Source organism: Buteo buteo, chromosome Z (assembly GCF_964188355.1).
Source record: "Buteo buteo chromosome Z, bButBut1.hap1.1, whole genome shotgun sequence".
Lineage (NCBI taxonomy): Eukaryota > Metazoa > Chordata > Aves > Accipitriformes > Accipitridae > Buteo > Buteo buteo.
In genome coordinates, this window is record NC_134204.1 from 16,800,527 (window position 1) to 16,821,832 (window position 21,306).

Below are 21,306 nucleotides of genomic sequence, written 5' to 3' on the forward strand. Positions count from 1 at the left end.
CCCTATTGCATCTGCATTGTATTACCTTCTATGATATGGTAACCAGTCTTCTGGAAAAGATCTGTCTTATTTAGGTCACAGAAAAGACTGGATCCCATTAATGGTAATAAGTATTGCACAGAGTGGAGGCTATCAGATGGGCATAACTTCAGCTTGCTTTACCTCCACAATTACTGTGAAGTAACTTGAGTGTTCATTGTTTTCTGTTGGTCCAACTGGAGTGTTCATCACCAAAAACTAGGACAACGGAGTTGTAGCTTGAACACGATAGTGTATGTAATTCTAAACAGCCTTAAAAAAACAGTCAGAAGCTACTGACTCTCAAAAAGTGTGCATTAATTTCAGGTGCTCAGTTTATCATCTTCTGTGCCTTAGTCCCAAACAAGGAAATCAGAATGTCACATCTACACAGAGGCCATAAATGTTGTTTCACACAAAACCACAGTAAATGCTACAGAAATGTGTAAGGGAAGTATTTTGTCTCCAGCATCGTGCATTAAAGAAGCAGTCTACACATTTATTTTATTTGTTCCTTCCTTCTTGTAGAAGCATAGATTTGAGAAGAGACTCAACACAGAACCCTTCTCCCTGACATCAGTCATGAGAAACAGCTGACAGAAGATCAGCATACATTTGTCTAGGCTTTTCTTAAGCCTTCAACAAAGAAGGTTCCACAGTCACCTTGCATGAAGTTTGACTCACAGTCTTCCACATGTCACTCTTCAGATTTGCTGGTTTTTAACTGCTGTCTCCATTTTGTATTTAATTTTTTCTTTTTTTCCCCCTTCAATGTGAGCTTGTTGATTTCTGATGACATCTCTAATTTATCTTCCAAAGTTCTTGCCACTCCCCTCAGCTAGGTTTCTGAAAGTTTTCTAACTTACTAACAAAAATATCAATGCAGGCCAGCATTCTTATCACACATGAACACAACACCAAATACATTCTTAGGCATCAAATCATGATCTGAAAGTCCTCCTTCAACCAGGCGAGTACAAAGCTCAGAGTGATTTATTTTAGACCATATTTCTTTTACTGCTTTCCTATTCAATTCTTATAAACCAGTGTCAGAAAGTCAGACTACATTCCCATCTGTTGCTTCCCCCTTTGCAATTAGGTTGCTTTTCTTGTTCTACAGGAATACTGAATAACCATTTAATTGATGGAATAGTAGTTATCCCGAGGAGAGAAACTTAACAACCTCCTCCCTTTGAAAGACTCTGAAAATTTTGTAATCATTTCTAGCTGGGATGTGTGTATACATCAGTCAAATGAATTCAGGTTTCCTCACTACCAACATTTGAAGATCTGGTGCTTCATTTTGCTTACAAATTTTTTTTTTTTAGATGCAGAAGAGAATATGTTTGTGTGCATAAATATCTGAAATTTAATTACCCTACTCAGCTGGATAAATATAAAATTTTTTTCAAACTTGTGTGATTACAAACCAGCTTACACACCTTCAAATACATAAATTCCACTGTAAAGCTAAATAATATTATTTAGTTTCCTTTTTATCAATATTGGATTCCAAAGTCTGCAGTAAAAATAGCTAGTATTAAAAACCCTATCACTCAAAAAGAAAACATACGGATCTCCAGGTGCCAATAGATCTGTTCCATTTTCTTCATAATCTGGAAAGAAATCCTCTCTTTCAAGCAGCTCTTGATATTTTTCTTGGTAATCTGGCAAAGTAAAAATTAGACTGAGAAATATATAAAACTAGTCCTCTAAATTAACATACATCTATACAGTTTGAAAATAGCCTATTTAATGAAACCTTAAAAGGCATGAAACACATTATAGAAAAAAACACCTGCTACAGTGTTTTGTCAGGACATCAACCAAACTCATCTTCCCAGAGAACAGTGAAGTCACAGATGTCTATCTCAAATGATATCATGCTGCATTGTGCTCAGGTTACAGAAAACAAAGAAATCGAGGAAGAAACAAACCCTTTTGCTACTAACAATGGACAAATAAAGACTTGAAGATTTCTGGCTTCCTGGAGAGATCAAGTGCTGAGGACTATGGGACAAATTCTTCTGAACCTTACGAACTCAAATACATATTCTTCATTTCAAACATTTACCTTCTTTTAATAGAGAATAAGGCATGTGTTACACAAAGCCAAGGATTCAGACATAATTTTTGCTTTTGAAGTTGTATGAGTTTCAGATGTTTGAAGAACAGCTTCATGTACTTCAGCAGGACATAAACTTAATTACAACTTTTTAAAGAAGACTAAGACACATATGCTAAGCTTGTGACGTACCTGGATCTGCTGCAGTGAAAGGAACACCATCAGAAGTGTAAAATGTTGGTTCATTCTAAGAATAAAGTAATACAGAAAATTATATGCATTCAGAGAGACAGCTGTTTGTAGTTTTCAGCAATGTGACTGTCTACAAATCAAATTAAATTCACATTAAATTAAGGAACTGAAGTGTATGTATATTCTTACCATAAAATAGTTTGGGTCATTTTCAGGGGTAGCTTCTCTATGTGGAGAAGTTCCATGAACTCTACCCCAGTTACTTGATCGCAGTTCTACTAGTTTCAGAAGCGTATGTTTCACATCTCTGAAATAAAGAGAAGCACTACAAAATTTAGAATGTTTTGTGCTAAGCAAGAAATTGGGCTTCTCTTATATTGCAAATACTAGATAGTGAAATCCCCTCCCCCAAAGCTCTAAACAGGACAAAGTTTGGTCCAGTCTGCAGATAATTTTGAGCTAATTTTTTTCCCTGCAAGTCTAGATGCTTTATGTGTCAATTATGATATACTCACCCTCTCCACCTCCTCTGTGGTAAATTAAGGAGCCCACATGAAACAGAAATTGCTATGGTTTTTATCAAGATACCAAACCGGCAGCACAAGTTGAGTAACAAATCCTTTTCTGATAAAAGGGTAGTACTGGGAAAAACTGGGATGATCTTCAAATTGTATTTTAATAATCTAATTTATGCTTCTAACTTTAGGCCTCTTAATCACACTGAAATTTTGCAGTCAACATGACAAAATACCACTACCCATTTCATCCCTAAAATAACAGAAATTGCGTTCTTCTTTTAAGCAAGTCCATGGAGAAATCATTAAGAAATAAATAAGTCTTCAGTTGTTTTCTCTATTAAAATAAGTTTGTGCGTCTGTGTCTTTGAAGCCACAGCTTGTGCTATCCATTTTCTCTGGTTCCTGAAGCAAAATCTTCCTCATCCTCTCTAGAGGTAGTCCAATTCAACCCACAGGTGCTATGAGCTACCTGTTGGCCTCCCTCCATATGGGAAGAGATCAGGTCACACAGTGTCTGAACCCTCCATACGTTTTTAGTAAGTTTACAAGAAGCTGAGAATGAAGTACAGCAGAATCAGAGAACCTCATACACACAGTTGACTGCAAACTGAGAAGCAGAATACATTAGCCAACCACTCATTTTTTTCCAGACTGCAGCAAGACCCTGCCAAAAAGATATACTCTCCAGGAAAAAAACCCTAACCACAAAGCATATTCCATTTTGCCTTTACCTTTGTAGCAATTTGTATATATTTAATACTGTTACATATTTAATACTGTTAGATTCAGATTTAAAAGTATAAACTATGAGATATGGCCACTATTGTCTCTTTGTATATACAGTTCCTCTTAGTGCCTAAAGCACTTATGGAAGATTTCAAGGACTAAAAGGCTATTAAAAAAAAACCCCAACCAAAAAAAAAATCATTGGAGTGCAACATGCATCTCCATTAAAAGATAAAATACAAAACCAACCAAACAAAAATACCCCAACCCCCTCAAACCTCAACCGAAAAAATACTTTTTTTTTTTAAAAATGGGAAGTGACCCAAGCATCACCTTACTTTTCATAAATACAAGTTTTTAAGATAACATTTTGGACATGTTCATTATTCTTGATGATTTTTAAGGTGTTCTGTTTAATATAAAATCAAAACATTGCACATAAATTTATCTTCTCACCTGCTACAGTTTGCATCCAACACAACATTTTCAATTCTCTGAATCATTTCCTCCATATCATTCTTTCCTTTTTCTTTCCAGGCATCTTCTAAAACTGAGCCTGTCAACTAAAGACAAAGGATTAGGGTAGTTTTTTTTTTGTTTGTTTTAGAAAATTACAGAACTTTAATAAACTGCCAACAGAAGAGATTCTGTAACAATTCATAACATTTAGATGCATTGTGTGAATACATGAGGGCCGAAGCTCCCAACTGCCCACATCTTTTTGCCAAATAGATTAATAGACCTTGTAGATTAAACTGGTAACTCCATGTCCAATGTTTATGTTACTTAGAAGTTCACAGCCACCTCTCTCCTTTCAGTCTTGAAATACAATTTTGAAACAACTCTTCAGTAACATTTGTCAGCTCTTACTTAAGTACATGCTGTAAAAAAGGAGACCTTATTTTTGCAGATGATGCCACCAGCTTACCTGAGAATAACAAACAGTTTAATAAACTTTACAAACACTTCAGTCAACTTAGCTAGTATCAGCCATGCCAGAGAACTTCATCTGGGTATATGCAAGAGGAGCCAAGAACTATCTGACCAAGCCAGCCCAAATTTTAATACATAAAATCTGCGAGGCTGAAGCTGCTGCTCAGAGAGCATTAGCAGCAGACAGTCTAGAACTGCTGTGAATAGAAGCCTTTTATGTTAAGAAGAGGTACTTCATTGCCCAATAATTGCAAAGTAGGAGTTAAATCAGAAAAATTAAGTTTGCCACTATGATCAAAGTTAACAGCAATTCCTGGTCTACTCAGCATAAATATTACATGATCCAAAATGCTTGGAATGGCACCTGATGATACAAAGGAATAAAATGCAAAGGTAAAAGCAAGCATCTTAGTCAGTTCTTGTTTGGTACTCCCAGTTTTATACTGCAGTCCTAACTTGATCCTAGATAATGAGATAATAGCACCAAGAAGGTTTAATTAAAAATAAACAAATTGCAAAGCATACAGGTGAAAAACCTGTATCTGTCACTATATTAAATGGAGAAGACAACAGGAGACATTTATTGCTTCAGTAGTGAAACAAAGGTTTCATGAGGTAGCCCAGTCGAGCTACAGATGTACTCCGACATGTGTAGATACTGTAAGATGTCAGAAAAATACTTGCATAAAAAAAAAAAAAAAAACAACAAACCTCTGTTCTGTAACAGCTTTCAGATTTAGCAATGTGTTTTAAAATAATTTAGGTTTATTTTAGAATGGATGCTGTGAAACCAAATAAATATTCCAAGAATATCCACAGAAATAGTGAGACCTCCACCTTCTCTGGAGAAACAACTATAAAAACCAGCAGCACTGCAAAATTTCCTGATTTGAGTATGCGCTAGATGAAACTTATAGCTGTTACTGCTGTTTAGCTTTTAATTGGCAGGCTCCTGTGCTTCATGGGGCTTTCTTGCCTTATTGTATATTACAGTTTAGTGCTCATTAGTAGCTGCTTTTTGCTTCCACTGCTTGCTGTACTGCTTATCATCTTACTCTGCTGTGCCTAGGAACATTTTGATAACAGCAATGGCAATGCACCTGGGCTGGCACATGGCCAGGGCATCACTGCTGTTCGAAGGTACTGGGACCTGTGGATGAGTCCACGTGGAAGCAGGACACGCTGAACCATCTGTGGCCATGGTTACGTCTGTGCCACAGCAGATATACCTCTGAAGGGATTGTGGCCCAGGGAGAACTCCATGCTGCAGCAGGTACACCTTAAAGCATCAGTGGCTGTGCATGAGGTCACGCTGGAGCACCTCAAAGCATGTGGCCATGGAAAAGCCCATGACAGAGCAGGTACACCCCTGGAGGGAACTGCAGCCATGGGTAAGGCCATGTTGCAGCAGGTTTACTTCTGAAGGGACTGTAGCTGTGGGTATATCTCTGAAGGCATTGTCGCCCATGGATAAGGCCACGCTGGAACAGGTGCACCTCAAAGCTACTATGGCTTGACTCCAATCAAATCTGTTGTTATTCCAAACCCTTTGTGCCCCACGTTGGGTGCCAAGAAGGACTGTTGTGGTTTAACCCCATCCAGCAACTAAGCACCACACAGCTGCTCACTCACCTCCCTCACAGTGGAATGGGGGAGAGAATCAGAAGGCTAAAAGTGAGAAAACTCATGAGCTGAGATAAAGACAGTTTAACAGGTAGAGCAAAAGCCGCACACACAAGCAAAGCAAACCAAGGAATTCATTCACCACTTCCCATGGGCAGGCAGATGTTCAGTCATCTCCAGGAAAGCAGGGCTCCATCACGTGTAACAGTTACTTGGGAAGACAAACACCATCACTCTCAACATCCCCCCTTCCTCCTTCTTCCCCCAGCTTTATATACTGAGCATGATGTCCTATGGTCTGGAATATCCCTCTGGTCAGTTGGAGTCAGCTGTCCCAGCTGTGTCTCCTCCCAACTTCTTGTGCACCCCCAGCCTACTCACTGGTGGGATGGTGTGAGAAGCACTGCTTATCAGTAACGAAAATATCTTGGCATTACCAACACTGTTTTTAGCACAAATCCAAAACAGAGCCCCGTGCTAGCTACTATGAAGAAAATTAACTCTATCCCAGCCAAAACCAGCAGCATACTGCCTTTTTGAAAGGCTTTTCAGTGGGCCTTGCCTCAGGGAAGCACTGCCAACGCATGGATTGACCACAGGACTAAATGTGCTCGTTCAACACAACCTCACATTTGCTATGAAGCAACCTGCTTAAACATTCAACCTTCAAATGAAGGGTTTAACTTGGGAGATGTAAAACTTCTCTTCCCTATTCCCCATTTACCATATCAAAAGAAGCTGCCAGAATTGGAATTCAAGATAGAAGAGTCTGAGGAATAGCGGAGTGGGAGGAAGCGAGAATGAGGAAAACCCAACCAACCACGAAAACCCAGAAACTAGGACTCCAGTAAAATACTGTTCAACTTTTAACCTTCATTCCTAAAAGAAACTGTTTTTTCCCCAGCTATCACCATGGCTAGTGAAGACAAAAGTTTCTCCCTGCATAGAGGCCAACAATTTTTTAAGAAAAAGTAAAACTTAAGAGCAAAGAGCTTTGTTTTCATTATGGAAGAGAAATGTATGTATTTCTACAGTAGTAATGATGCAGACAATACAGTATGACATAACTGGTATCAAGAACTTTTTGCCACAAGAAGTGGTAGACCTTAACTGCTGAGTGTCCTTCAGAACAGAGAACATACCCAAAACCCCACAATTCATTCAAGTTGGTTACAGTTTTCTCCCACACCAGAAGCAGCAAACAGAGACCTGAATGGACTGCTTACTCCTTTGCCCATTAGCTTCAGTTCTACTGCTCTTGTATGTACACAAATGGCCTTGCATTTTACTTTTAGAACAGTATGTTACTTTTTTGTTGTCTCAATTTCATAATGGTACTAAGGAAAAAAAAGTACAGCTTGCTCTGCTAATGATGTAATGCACAAACCCCTATAAACACTTCCTCATTTGCAGTTTCCCCCACTGCTCCAAAAGGTAGGAAGGTTAAAAAATTTCATTTTTTTTCTTTTAAAATTACTGTCTCACCTTCAGCAGTTTCACTGCACATATCAAATTACTGTCCACAGGATTAGAGAAGAGTGCATTTAGTAATTCCCGAAGGCCTTCTTGAAGAATTTCTGCTCGCATTACCTGTCCCTTTGTTCCTTTAATCTGCAAAATATATATAAAAAAACATTTAAAAGAGTTAAGTTTTAGAAATTAGTCACATTTTCCCTCTTGAATGCTGTATGATTTGGTTTGTGATCAACATAGTTTAGCTCTTTAGTTGGAAGAACATGCCACATACTGTAACTATTTTAGAACACACACTTTGAGTAATGACCTTACAATTCTGACATATACATAACAATGCACGTCTAGCATTTTGTTTCTTTGTTAATACATTATAAGAAAAGCTACCAAATGCCTGACAAATTTTCCACAAAATTCCAAATTCTCAGAACCCCATGCTCTTTCCCATACTACATTATGTATTCTCTACAGCTGTAGTGGCTTACTTCTGCAAGGCGCTCTTTATGTATTTAAAAAAATTGTAGAAAATGGTTTAAAAATAAATGGTATATTGCACAGAACTGGACAACTCCCCCTCCCCCAAACCCTCTGCAAATCTTTTTTACTTCTAGCAAGTGAAAAACAGATTTCAAGGCCCACTTACGAATAGAAATCAAAAAGTCAGAGAATTATTTTCTTTCCTCATGCCAGAAGAACATTTTTATAGTGTCTTCTTAAATCAAACCATTGAAATAATGTAGTCAAAAATATATTTTTAAGTACACTACAGCAGCTACTGAACTTACTGAACTTACTGGTATGAGTTAAAGAAGTTTTAAGTGTACATACACTTTTGTGTACATATCACAGATACAAAAAACCAATCTAAACACAAGATTTCACGCTTCATGCATAAGCCAAGGACTCAACCTTCAGAAGAAGTATCTCTAAAGGTCTGTATTTTTAATTGCTCATTTTGACGATTTCCACATTTTCCAGAAGGGTTTGAAAATAGCTCCTATTAGTGGCTGAATACTGAATTACATGGGTTATTGATACTGATGCTTCTGCTAGGTTGTAAGACTTCCTGTGTTGGTTAAGTATAATCGTCTTGGGGTTTTGCCAGTCAGAAGAAAATACCAAAAGCTTCATTCCAAAGGTGGTTTATGGTTCATTCTTTTTATGAATTTTTACACTTTTTAAAAAATCTTTATACACTTCTAACGATCTTGTCCTTTTTTGTTTATCTGTTTCTTGGACACACATTATAATGAACATGTTCTAAAGTTCTTTTACTTTATTCCCCTCTCCCTTTAGAAAAACATCTCAAATTATATTCCATTTCAGTGTTCACCTAAACACAACAAAAGAAGTTAATGAAGAACCACCTGACATGCAACTTTCTTACCTCTAGGTTAAGGTAAAGTTCAGCTAAGAACAACACAAAGGCATGAAATTGTTTTCGAGTAGTCTCATCTCCTCTGGTAGCTTCATCTCTGTTTTCATACTCTGTTCGACACCTGTAAATATTAAAACAAAAATCACATCATCTGTAGACATCCCAACATACGTAACATGCTATTTATTTAACATAATGCTAAGAACTTATGAACTGCATTAAAACTGCTACATGCTGAATACCTGGAAGTATGATTTGTGAATTAAATGAGAGGACTTCACAAAGACACCACGGATTTGCATCCTTTTAGATGAATACATATGATTACATGATTTATGTTTTCAAGCACTGAGATATCCGAGACAGAAAAATGAAACAGAGCAAATTACAGTATGTAAAAATTAAAGGACAGTTACACAGTTTATATATTAGAATATGGGTCCAGGAAGTTTAACATGGGCAGCCAAATGTCCACAGAAATAAAGTAGATACACTCTCAAAGACGTTTTCCCCCCTTCAGGGTGCTGCACACATTGTCTTAGATGCCTTCACAGTTATTTGATAAACTCTTTATCTCACCATTTTAAGTGACAGTAATGTGTAATTCATGACAACACCAAGCCGAGTGGTGCGGTTGATACTCTAGAGGGAAGGGATCCCATCCAGAGGGACCTTGACAGGCTCGAGAGGTACGCCCACACAAACCTCATGAAGTACAACAAGGCCAAGTGCAAGGTCCTGTGCGTGGGTCGGGGCAATCCCAAGGACAAAATACAGGCTAGGCAATGAGTGGATTGAGAGCAGTCCTGCAGAGAAGGACTTCGGGGTATTGGTGGATGAAAAACTGAGTATGAGCTGGCAACAAGCGTTAGCTGCCCAGAAAGCCCACCCTATCCTGGGCTGCAATCAAAAGCAGCATGGTCAGCAAGTCAAGGGAGATGATTCTGCCTCTCTACTCCACTCTCGTGAGACCCCACCTGGAGTACTGCGTTCAGCTCTGTGGCCCCCAACATAAGAAAAACATGGACCTGCTTAAGCAGGTCCAGAGGAGGGCCACTACAATGACCAGAGGGCTGAGGCACCTGCCCTGTGAGGACAAGCTGAGACAGTTTAGCCTGGAGAAGGGAAGGCTCTAGGGAGATCTTACAGCAGCCTTCCAGTGCCACAACGGGGCCTACAGGAAAGGTGGAGAGGGAGCCTTTAACAGGGAGTATAGTGACAGGATGAGGGGTAATGGCTTTAAACTGAAAGAAGGTAGATTTACATTAGAGGTAAGTAAGAAGTTCTTCACTGAGGGTGGTGAGGCACTGGAACAGGTTGTCCAGAGAAGCTGTGGATGCCCCATCCCTGGAAGTATTCAAGGCCAGGCTGGATGGGGCTTTGAGCAACCTGGTCTAGCAGAAAGTGTCCCTGTCCATGTCAGGGGGGTTGGAACTAGATGATCTTTAAGGTTCTTTCCAACTCAAACCATTCTATGATTCTAAAATTTAGATATACATAGAAATACAGAAGATTAAGGCAACATGGCAGTGAGACAATTTTTCTAGTATTCAACAACTGTGCCAAAAATATACAAGTTTACATACCAGTTCAAAAACAGAATTAAAAAATATTTGAAATAGAAGGAAAGCCAGACAACTTCTAATGTCTTCTCAATGGCTATGTAATGGATTAAGAAACACTGGAGAAACTGAAAAATCTAAGGAGCTGATATACAAAATGTAAGGTAGAAACTTGGGCTGAGAAACAGAAGAGGAGTTCTTGGTGGTCATATTGTTAGGTTGTTTATCCCCCTTCCCCCCACCTCCCACATTCCATCCATATTAGCAATAAAAACATAAGCAACTTTGAATTCATGGCTTCAGGGTGCTAAAATGAATGTTACCTACTGGGTTGGCTTTAAAAACAAGGAACGAGATATTCCAACATTAACAAGGATTTCCTTCATGTTCAAGTAACAAACATAGTTAAGAAGCCAGAAGATAAAAGTGGTAGTTTTGAAAGCAAAGAGGCTCATCTGCTTTGGGACAAGGGAAAAGAAAAATATTTTCAGTTTCTCCATAAGGTACCACTCTTGATAAGAGAGCATCAGAATGCATTGCTGTTTGAGTTTTTCATACTTTTGCTCCTAAACATAAGTGGACTAAGTTAAGCTTTTAAAAGAAGAAGCAAGCCTGAAACTTAGGAAGCCAGGAGTCCTTAAAGAAAAAAAAAAATATGGTACTTTCTAAAGAATTCTGAAGTATTAAAGTGTACCACTCCTTCAAATGTCATGCAGTAAGATTTAAATGGAAATATATCCATATAAAAAAGTTGTATTTTAGTCAACTACAAAGTCTAATCATTATTAAACCGTAAACTGCTAGAACTCTGTAGTAACTGAAAATGGAAAAAATTTATCCTTCTGTTTTTTTATGCATCTACTTCATGAAGTCAGTTATCCATCAACGAATAAACCTTACACAGCAAATCCAGCTGGAAAAGTAATTAAAGAAAAAAACATAGTAAAGTAAGTCCTGGCAAGAGTCAAAGGACAAGGACAGTACACATATGTGCATTTAGTATACTTTTAAAGTTGACTAGCTTTCAAATTTACCCTGTAATTTGTGATTAGTCTAAGATAGTCAGTTCAAAAGAGCCTACAGAACTCTGAATTGAGTCTTATTTTCATACTTAAAAAATTAAAATATTTAAAAAGATATGTATTCAATGTCCAGTATGTACCTGTGCTTTAATAATCTTCAAACTAAACTTCTATTTTAAATATATACCTCTTTGCACACAACATTAAGAGTTACATACAAAATAAGATGACATGTAACATGAGAAAGTAACAAGCTTAAAATGAGATGCTGATACTGACCTTTGAAGTAACAACTGTCGGAAGTTCCCACTTTGTGGGCTAATGGTTAGATGGTGAGATAGATAGTTACACAACCGTGCTCCCATGTAGGAAAAATTTGGGACAGATGTGGCCTTCCAAAATTAAAGTGGAAAAATAAATTATTCATAAAATTCATGATTAGGCTATTAGGAAATAAGTTTAAAAGCTTTTTTGAAAACTACATTTAACAACAGTTTATTAGACAACTGAAGAGCAGAACATAAATTATTACAAAAATTAACATGACAAATAATATCTCATCAACACTTTGCTATATGCATTTCAGCACTTTAAAAGTTCACTATACTGTGATTTTGTGGCTTTAGGAACACAACCACCATTATGCCATGTGTTCTCCGTTGTGACCTACAACCAAAGAGTGTCTGAAAGTCACTTAAAAACTGTTTATACAAAAAAATTAACAGTGGACATTATGACACTTTCTCAGGGACATGCACTCCCTCAAGGAGCAATGACTACTTTAAAACAAAAATATGATAAAGTTTCCTTCATTCAGTCTAAGAGCAATTTATCCCAGAACCTATTTTTGGCAATAGTGAATGCCCAGGGAAAGAATTCTTGTAGAGATAAATACTTTCTCCTGTACAGGCTCCAGCAACCTGCAGAATAGCAAAATCTTGATTCAGAGGTTAAAACTGTATCATTATACCGAATAGCTCTTGATGGGTCCTTTTTTCTAAAAAAAGTCCTGTTAGTGTTGAACATTTACATTTTTGTCATCTAAAACCAGGTGGGAGCAATGAAATTCCACAACATTTGAAAAATGTTTGAAAAAAGTATCTTGTATTACCATGCCAATGCATTACAGCTAGTTACCTTCCACAGGCAGAGAAAAATATGCCCTCAATATAACTGTACTATGTGCATAAAGTCGCTGGAAAAAATCTGAAGCGTCTTTAGAAGATACAACAGGTTTAAGTAATTAAGATAATAAAATAGAATTTATTTTCCAGTAAGAGGCATGTGAAATAGCTAACGAGCTTTTTGGTGCTTTGGTTCAATCAGCTGCTTGGACTAGAAGAGGTGTCCCCTTTTTTATAAGGCAAAATACATCACTTAAATTACACTTCTCTTTCCTAACAAACCCCAAAGCAAACACACACAAAAATTCTTCAAACCTCATCTGTATTTTTTAAACATTATCTTCCCATTTAGTTGGTCTGTATTTGTGGTTCCATCAAATACTGAAACAATTATATTTTAGGTATTATGACCTGGCAGAGCACACAGAGGTCAAAAGCACCTTACATCTTCCTAATAACCAATCATTACAGTGCAATATCATCTTACCCGAACTGTTTTTGCTGGTAATCCCAGTTTATCTCCGACTCAAAAGTCGGAATCTAAGCATAAAGGCTAATTACCAATACATATCTTGAGAAATTTTAGTTGCTGTAACAGGAACAATCCACTGTATTAACTATACAACAGTCAAGATTCTTAAGCTACAAAGTTGGCATTCAACTTTTGGAAAACAAGAGAACTGGTACTTCACTCTGTCCAGAGACATAAACGGATTAGGAAGAACAGGGAGAAGTACATAATTAATACTTACAGGCAGCCTAAGATACCTGACACACAGATGAAGGGAAGACTGGGTTTCCTACATTTCAGTCTTCTTCCTTCACAAACCTAGCACCTGTAAATCTGCTCAGTTGGATTAAATTAACATCACTGAAGCACATGCTTATAAATATACTTCCGCAATTTTAATTGTTTTGTGATAAGCCAGGAAACACAAATACCTGAGCCTCTGCTCAAGACAGAAGAATAATAAACATAGTTGACTTCTACTCAACCACTATCCTATCCTGACATACAACAAACTAAAATCAGATGCTTTTGGATACTAGCACAGCTTTTTTGTGCTGTTTTATTTTTCATGTAACTTCAGATTGATAACATTGCACACTTCGCAGCTCAGGAAGGCACAGCCAATCCTAAAAGTGGACTTGTTTTTAAATAGGAGAGAGGAGAGGCAACATTAAAGATTTACATTAAATGAGAGTCAATATATTTAACATATATGAAGTTAAAAATAGGATAAATTCTTCTTTTTTTCTTCCAATAAAGTTATATGGAATATGTTAATCTTGTTCTAACTATCCTCCATGTGTTCAAATAAAGGATGGGAGAATGATGCTGCCAAACACAGCACAGGTAATTTTAACATCTAATTAAATGGTTCTGAATTAAATGTACATCAATTCTGTACGATAAGAAACTTGAGACTCTACAGTCCTGTACAATGACCAACCAGTCATGCAGCTTCTACATATGCCAGATTAAAATATTCTGCAAGTATCTGCGCTTAAAAGGTGAGTAAGAGTTTGCGTTCTTCAAGGTAGAATTTGAAAGCAACCAACCCAGGAAAGTGAGACACCCAATGTAATAAATAGCAAGCACAAGTGTGACTTCATTCTCTGCAGCAAGCCCAAAAGACAGTAAGAGCAGCTCATTTGCTAAGCAACACATAGTAAGCTGTTCTTTCCAATGGCTCCCCCAATTAGTACAGAGTTCAGCTCAAGGTCTCTGTCCTCATTTCCATGGCCATCAATGGGACTGGACCTAGTTACCATTAGACAAGCCTTCCTCTCCTTCCATTATGCTGTTCTGAAATAGGTATATTCCAAATGAAGAAGAAAGCCTGTCAATAAAGGAGCACTTCCCAAAGGGTGATGTGTACAGTAGGTATAAATTTAATTTTTTAAAATACCAAGGAATTAGAAGTATCTTAGTATTATGAAGAAATTTTTTGCAGGACAGAATAAAACTGTACAACTCTGACATTGCTGAAGAGTTTCTTCAATCTCTACTATACAAATAGTGCAATTCAAATACAACTCCCTTTAATTAAAGTGCTGTAATTTCAAATCTAATTTAATGTGATGCAGGAGATCCAACTACACAACAAAGGAAACAGGGAAATTTATCAACTATCCAGGTATCCCACACTTTAGCTACCATTTCAATTTGTTGAGCAAAATATTTCCCTATATGTTTCACTCTAAAAAGAAAAATTCAAACCATTAAAATGCTACGCAGATACAATTACATAACAAATAATACCAGTATGCTTATCTTGGACACTAGGTAACAGAGGCATAATACCCATGTTATAAAACAGAATACACAGGCTACCTGCTGATAGATGAGTTCAACAAGTTCTTGTAAAGCTTCATCTGCAGTGACCCAGCCATTCAGTGTTTCGGCAAACTGCTCTATTTCAGTTTCAAAACAACCTGGTTGCTCGGTGAGGTGATTTAGGAAGTCTTGTACATATTCTGCCAAAGTCAGATAGCCATCATATCTCTCTTCAAAGGAAGAATCCTATAGTAGTGAAAGAATATACCAACTATTTAAAAGGAACCTAAAATAATGTTGTTACACTTACTATCTCCAGAAGTAACCATATAGCCCTTAAGTCTTGAGTCTCTGCATACTTGATAGTGATCTTTATTACACAGTTCACTTCAACATTTTTAGAGACCATAGACCCCAATGCATCAGAAAGCTCCAGTAGTCCTATCATCTTCAAGAACTAGGTAACTTGTTTTTATAGAGATTAGGGTCTCCCAGCAAAACACATCAAAAGACAGATTAAAAAGAAATCAAACAGTTTGCCAAGTTGGGTGCAAGATTAACTAACAAACTAATAAGTAAGTGTGTCTGTTAAGAACAAAACTACTAAACTGAGGCTCAACACCCATTCCTGATGTGCACACAAATTGTGCTGCAGATATATGAACTGTAGAAGGAAAAATAATTGAAAATTTGAAACAAAGTTGGGCTTACATAGTGTATAGTGCTCCAAAATATGCAGAAGGGGGAGAAATTACAGAAATACAGTAAATACAGTGTAATGTTCCCATGTAGAAAGTATAGCCAGAAAACTCATCTTTTAAAGTTAGCAAATTTGCATCTCTTGGCAATGGATGAACGATTACAAGGCATGAAATAAAACTATTCAAAAGGTATTGCATTAATTTGCAGCTACTGACGTTAAAAAACAGAGACTAAACACATCTGCTCCCTAAAGAAAGGATGAGCTAGCACAATATCACTTTATCTATGTTTATGCTCCCGCTGATGGAACAGAAGGCTGCAAGTTTTGTCTATTCAGGAATGCATGTATGTAACAGTATCTAAAGTCAATACTGTTCTGGATGATTATAATACTAGTGTATCAGGGGAATAGCAAAGGAAGCAGCACACTTTGTAATGTCACTAGTAATAACACAGTACAAATAATACACTTTGTCACACTACACAAAAGATTGTGAAAAGCATCTCAAAGCTGTAAGAAGTGCAAGCAAGAGCCTAAGAGGGACTGCTAAAGAAATGACTTATAATTAGTGATTCAAGACGTAAGGGTAACATACAGAATATCAGAATTCTCAACTGAACTACTGTTCAACAAGAAAAAGGTTTAACATATATCACTAATGAAAAATTGAGCTAAATATTATAAAAAACTTTTTCTTTACTCAGTGGACATAAATACATTGATAAGGTTTATAATTATATTCCCACTCTCCCCACCAGCCCTTCCTTAATGAGGGGATGTTGTTTACTTTGTCTTCAAAATGCCTCAGTCTCTACTGTAAAGCAACATGGATCTGTGAAAAACTATCTGCGTATGAAATGTGGAGAAAAACAGATACACATTGCTGAAAATGAAGTATTGATATTAATTTCATGACCTGTGTGGGGAAAAAAAAGCAGATTTTCCAGAATTCTTCAAAGACCCATCTCAAAAGGATATAAAACTTAAGCTAATGGGGGACACATCAATATAAGAAAAGAAAAACTAGAAAGATTTCCTATGATGTTTAATTAAGTAGAGTATTTGCCCAGGGAATAATACTAAAGATAAAGTTACTCAATGTTGCCTATCAGCTATAGGAAAAAAAATGGGTTTACGGAAATAGTGGCAAATTACTACTCATAAGGATAAAGCCTTCAACAACTTGATCTGAGTTGGTTTTGCTCTGAATTGAGGATTGCCGCAGAGGAACTTCAGGGGTTCTTTCCAACCTAAAGCATTCTAAGATTCTAATGGTCTGGACCTTAGAAAGCCAAAGAATAAAGGCTAACAGGCTTATGTGCAACTTGCTAAATATTCTATTTCTCTAAAGGAAATAAAATTTTAGTAGGCAATTTCAAATAACCCAGTAAAGGTTCTGTACAATAAACTTAAAACTATTTTATTCCACAGAAATATGACATTATTGTGCAACAACTGCACCTTAATCACACACAGCTGAACTAGCATCTCTCCAGACAACCTGTCTGAAAAATCTCCAGCCAGGTTGCAGGGAATGCAGTTGCTGTAGCTAGTAAAAGAAGCTGCTCTTTCTGACAGCCATCAGGTTGTTATGAGATCCTCATGTAGGGAGGAAGGTATCTTCCTCTCATACCCGCCTGATAAGAATTCAGTCTTGGAAGAGAATGTCCTTGTTTTGGAAGGGGCCCCAATACCATTTGGTATACTGGCGTCCCTGTATTCATACTCCTCTTCCCATTTTGTAATTAACAGTCTAAACACAGAGGCTAAACTCTGTATCACGTTCATCTACCTGTACTAAATATGCAACTCTAAAAGCAGGCTAGGTTTTAGTAATTATGCCAGGGAACAGAACAAGTGGGAAAGAAAAATTAATAATTTAAGCATTATAATAAAGGTATATATTGCTAAAATAGTAACACTCAATACTTTAAAAGCTAATTAAATTTAGTCCGGTAACTTCTAGACATAAACCACTCGCATTTCTCATTGGCAGATTTAAAGATTTAACAGAGAAAATAGCACCACATACTGTTATCAACTAAAGGAAAACAAAGCAAATCCCTCTTGTTTTTATACAGCAGTAGGCTAACAGGAGGCTGTAAGTTTATACATTCATTACAAATTTATGATTCAAAGCCATGAAAGTAAACTAGAAATATTCCATTAATTTCAATGATTTCTCAGTCAAGCTAAGGCTGTCTAATCCTTCTGTGTGATAGCTATAGGATGGAATCCTGCATTACTCACAACAAGAGAGTCCCCAATGTAAAGGTTATAGATTTGCCTCTCTTTTACTAAGAGTCAGCTCATGAGTTTAAAGACTTAAGAACAAAAAGGCTAAAAAGGTACTAAAACTCCTCTGATTTACATAAAGATAAACCCCAGAAAGTCTATAGAAAAGATCCATGAGCCAAATCTGGTCTTAGGATCTGTTTCTATACACGTGCTAATTACCACTTTCCTATACCTGGTAAGTATCCACAACATTTCCACTTAGGAATTTATTCACTAATAATTTATCATTTGATGTGATTTCTCTTCAGACTTCTTAGAAACAAGCTTTTTTTTAATCCCTTCAGATTATACGCACTCAACAAGTTTACAGTAAAGGTATTGCAAACTTAAGTACAAAGACTTTTGCATATACAAAATCACCTATCCATGCTGCACAAGGTTAAGTGGCATCCCCATGCTTGGCTAAATGTATAAAACCAACACTGAGGCTGCTTAGCCTCCTTTTGGAGATTAACTGCAGTAAAACAACAAACCAAACCAAAAACAAAAACCAAAAAATGGGGGAGAGAAGTATTCCACCTAAGATAATACAAATCTCACTCCTAAAACCACGAAATGAAAACATCATTATGCCCTTCTGATGGGAGTGACAGCCATATCACCATCATACACCCATGCCAGAGAACAAGTCTGACATTTCTTACTGGCAATCCAAACCTAAATGTAGTCACCAATTCTACTGCAGACATCCACAGCTTCCAATGTAGTGGACAGCTGCATGCAAACAGAGAATTCCATGGAGGTCTTTCTTCCCCAAAGTCCCGTTAAAGTTTTTCTGAAAATTCTACTATGTCTTGTATGCTGTACCCCTTAAAACTATCTTCATGGGTAACTGATAGTTTTGAGTATCAGAACTGGAAATTAACTAATATAATAATCAAACGTTATATGGACACATATAGTAATTACAATAGTGTACAATCAAACAAGAAATCAACACTTTATTTCTAAAACAATAAATGCTTAATAGCAAAACTACCACATATTTTAATATGCGAGTTTTCAGATCTAAATATTGCAGGGAACATTATAAATGAAAGCTAAAAATTGTTAATTTCAAGTCAGAAAAAACAGAAGTTTCTCAAAAGTTTGTTTTGATTCAAATTTTAAAACTCATGGTCAAAATCTGTATAATAGTAAAGCATGCTACATTTCTTATTTTTGTTGCAAGTGAGCCCAGTTTATGAATTTAATTTGGTCACTAAAAAAACCCCAAACTTTGTAATAGTGAAGGATGAAAGTCTGAAACACCAGCACTCTATGCCTAGTATATTCTGATTAGATTAAGGTCCCTGCAACATAGTTCCAAATAAATGTTCTAGGTTTTGTTAGCATTTTAAGAGGTATTTTTATTAATAGATGAGTCACATTCACGGCATATTCCTACAACACAGCAACCAGTAACTGCCACATGTTATATGTTTTTGCAAAACAGCTGAAAAGCGACACTGCTGGCCTCAAAACTTTGTAATTTTAAGTCTGCATTATGTATCCCTTTCCAAATGGCTTTTTTTTTTTTTTGGTCTTGAAACTGAAATACTTTATTTATATAAAACATGTAATGTACTGGGGCAAAGTAGTTATTTTTCCCCTAGATTATGCACTCACTGAAGCATGTTCCTGTTGGCATTTTGTTAAGTTATATATTGGCTATATGGGCTTGTATTATCCAGGACAGTAATTCTACTCAGTAAGCTGCCAAAGCTGGTAACATTAAGATAATATCATTTTTACTGGTAAGGAAAAGACTTCAAGACACCAAGGCACCATATTTAGCATTCTAATGAAGTATTTTTCTCTAAATTATTCAAAATTTATTTGTTTCAGTATAATTGTTTTTTAATCACTTACTTGTATTTGTAAAAGTAATAGTTCCCACCTGTTTATATACAGTACCAGAGTTTGGCTGCTTGCATAACAAAAGCATATTCCAAGAATTCACACAGATCTTCCCAGGAGGAGAATTACTAAAGCAATAACATGGAAGGCAATGGAGTAGAAAATAAGAAGTACCAACTTTTATTAGATGATGCATCTAAAATACTGATCTGAGATCAGCCTTAGTCTGGTGGGTAGGTAACTGCTAGGAATGAGCCTAACCCTATTTTTTCGCCCTTTGGTGATACAACACTACTGAAGGAATTAAAAGTACAGTAAGTTAGGCAGTCATGGCCAATCATACCCATGGCACAGTAAATTTAGGAAAGGTAAAGCCTGTGCTCAGGGAAACTAAAGTTCAACTTTTCTCCCATACTTGTTTCAAAACCCTGTGAAACCTGCATAAAAGTGCAGCTAAGCCTTTACTTAAAATGCAGCATACATGTAACTACAACTTAGTGAAAGGCACTCACCAGAACCACAGCTTACTCTGATGTTGGGTTTAATCAATGCTTGGTGTAATCAACAAGGAATGTGGTTATCTGCAGCAAGCTTTAGCAAAATATCCCACGCTAAAGGCTCTCATGTACACTACAATATTCACCCATTATCACTTAACATTCTGGCTGTGACTCTGGAGGTTACTGTCAGAATTTTTGGAATCTCTTCAGCAAATGCAGCATTCAAGTTATCTAATACACAAGATCTCAAGAAAACATTGTTAATCTGAAGATAAGTAAATTGACATATACTGAGAGGAGAAGATAAACACTCACTGCGAAGTTCTGACTGAAGTTCTGGTTGTATCCTGATGGATAAAACTCAGGTGCTTTAACAGACAACTTTGATGTTACCACAGGAGCCACAGCCACCCGAGGTTCAGCCATTGCTGATCCAGAATCAGGAGCCGAAACTTTATCTTGTGATCCAGATGGAATTCCTGTCTGCTGGAGGTGTTCTGAAAAGTTTTTGTTAACAGCTTTTCTTAGAAATGGCTGAACTAGTTAGTATGTATTCACACAGAGTACACACAGAATACCTAATTTTTTGGACTTTAAATACACTTTTACTACAAAATTTCAAGTTTACTTCAAATATATTGTTTTTATTGTTTTTTTAAAGTATGAATAAAGTTTTCACTTTAGCAAACTCTACCTAGATGTCTTTCTACACAACAGAAAGTAAACACAATGTTCATGTGAAAATGACCAAAAAAGGGGAGAGGAAGGAGAAAAAAAAAAAAGAGAGAAAAAGCGGTCTCTCCCTTAAAAACATGTTTTCTAAAAGGGCTAACCTGAGAAACTAGTAAACCTGCTTATGGTATGCTTTCTCATCTTGGGGGTTTTTCACAGATTTCAGATACAAATGCAAGACTTGGAAGGTCAGTAAATGGAAGACATAGCTGATTTTTAACACCACTAGTTTTTAACATGATCCTCAAAGACACTTACCTATTATTGTTCTCCTACACCGTTTGTCAAAAAATCCAATGAAACAGTGTTTTTAAAACCC

The 21,306-nt window shown here is 36.7% G+C and overlaps 1 protein-coding gene across 2 annotated transcripts in view; it reads right to left on the reverse strand.

The window, feature by feature from the left end:
* PAIP1 (poly(A) binding protein interacting protein 1) overlaps positions 1–21,306 on the reverse strand; it is a 28,010-nt gene that overhangs the window by 1,882 nt on the left and 4,822 nt on the right. For both annotated transcript variants that reach the window (XM_075020438.1, XM_075020439.1), the window contains 9 exons: positions 20,571–20,752; positions 14,973–15,161; positions 11,790–11,902; positions 8,936–9,047; positions 7,561–7,686; positions 3,976–4,082; positions 2,465–2,582; positions 2,276–2,330; positions 1,592–1,685 (listed from right to left, as the gene is read on the reverse strand). In XM_075020438.1, coding sequence (XP_074876539.1) covers positions 1,592–1,685; positions 2,276–2,330; positions 2,465–2,582; positions 3,976–4,082; positions 7,561–7,686; positions 8,936–9,047; positions 11,790–11,902; positions 14,973–15,161; positions 20,571–20,752 — 1,096 coding nt within the window. The remainder of the gene's footprint in view (positions 1–1,591; positions 1,686–2,275; positions 2,331–2,464; positions 2,583–3,975; positions 4,083–7,560; positions 7,687–8,935; positions 9,048–11,789; positions 11,903–14,972; positions 15,162–20,570; positions 20,753–21,306) is intronic.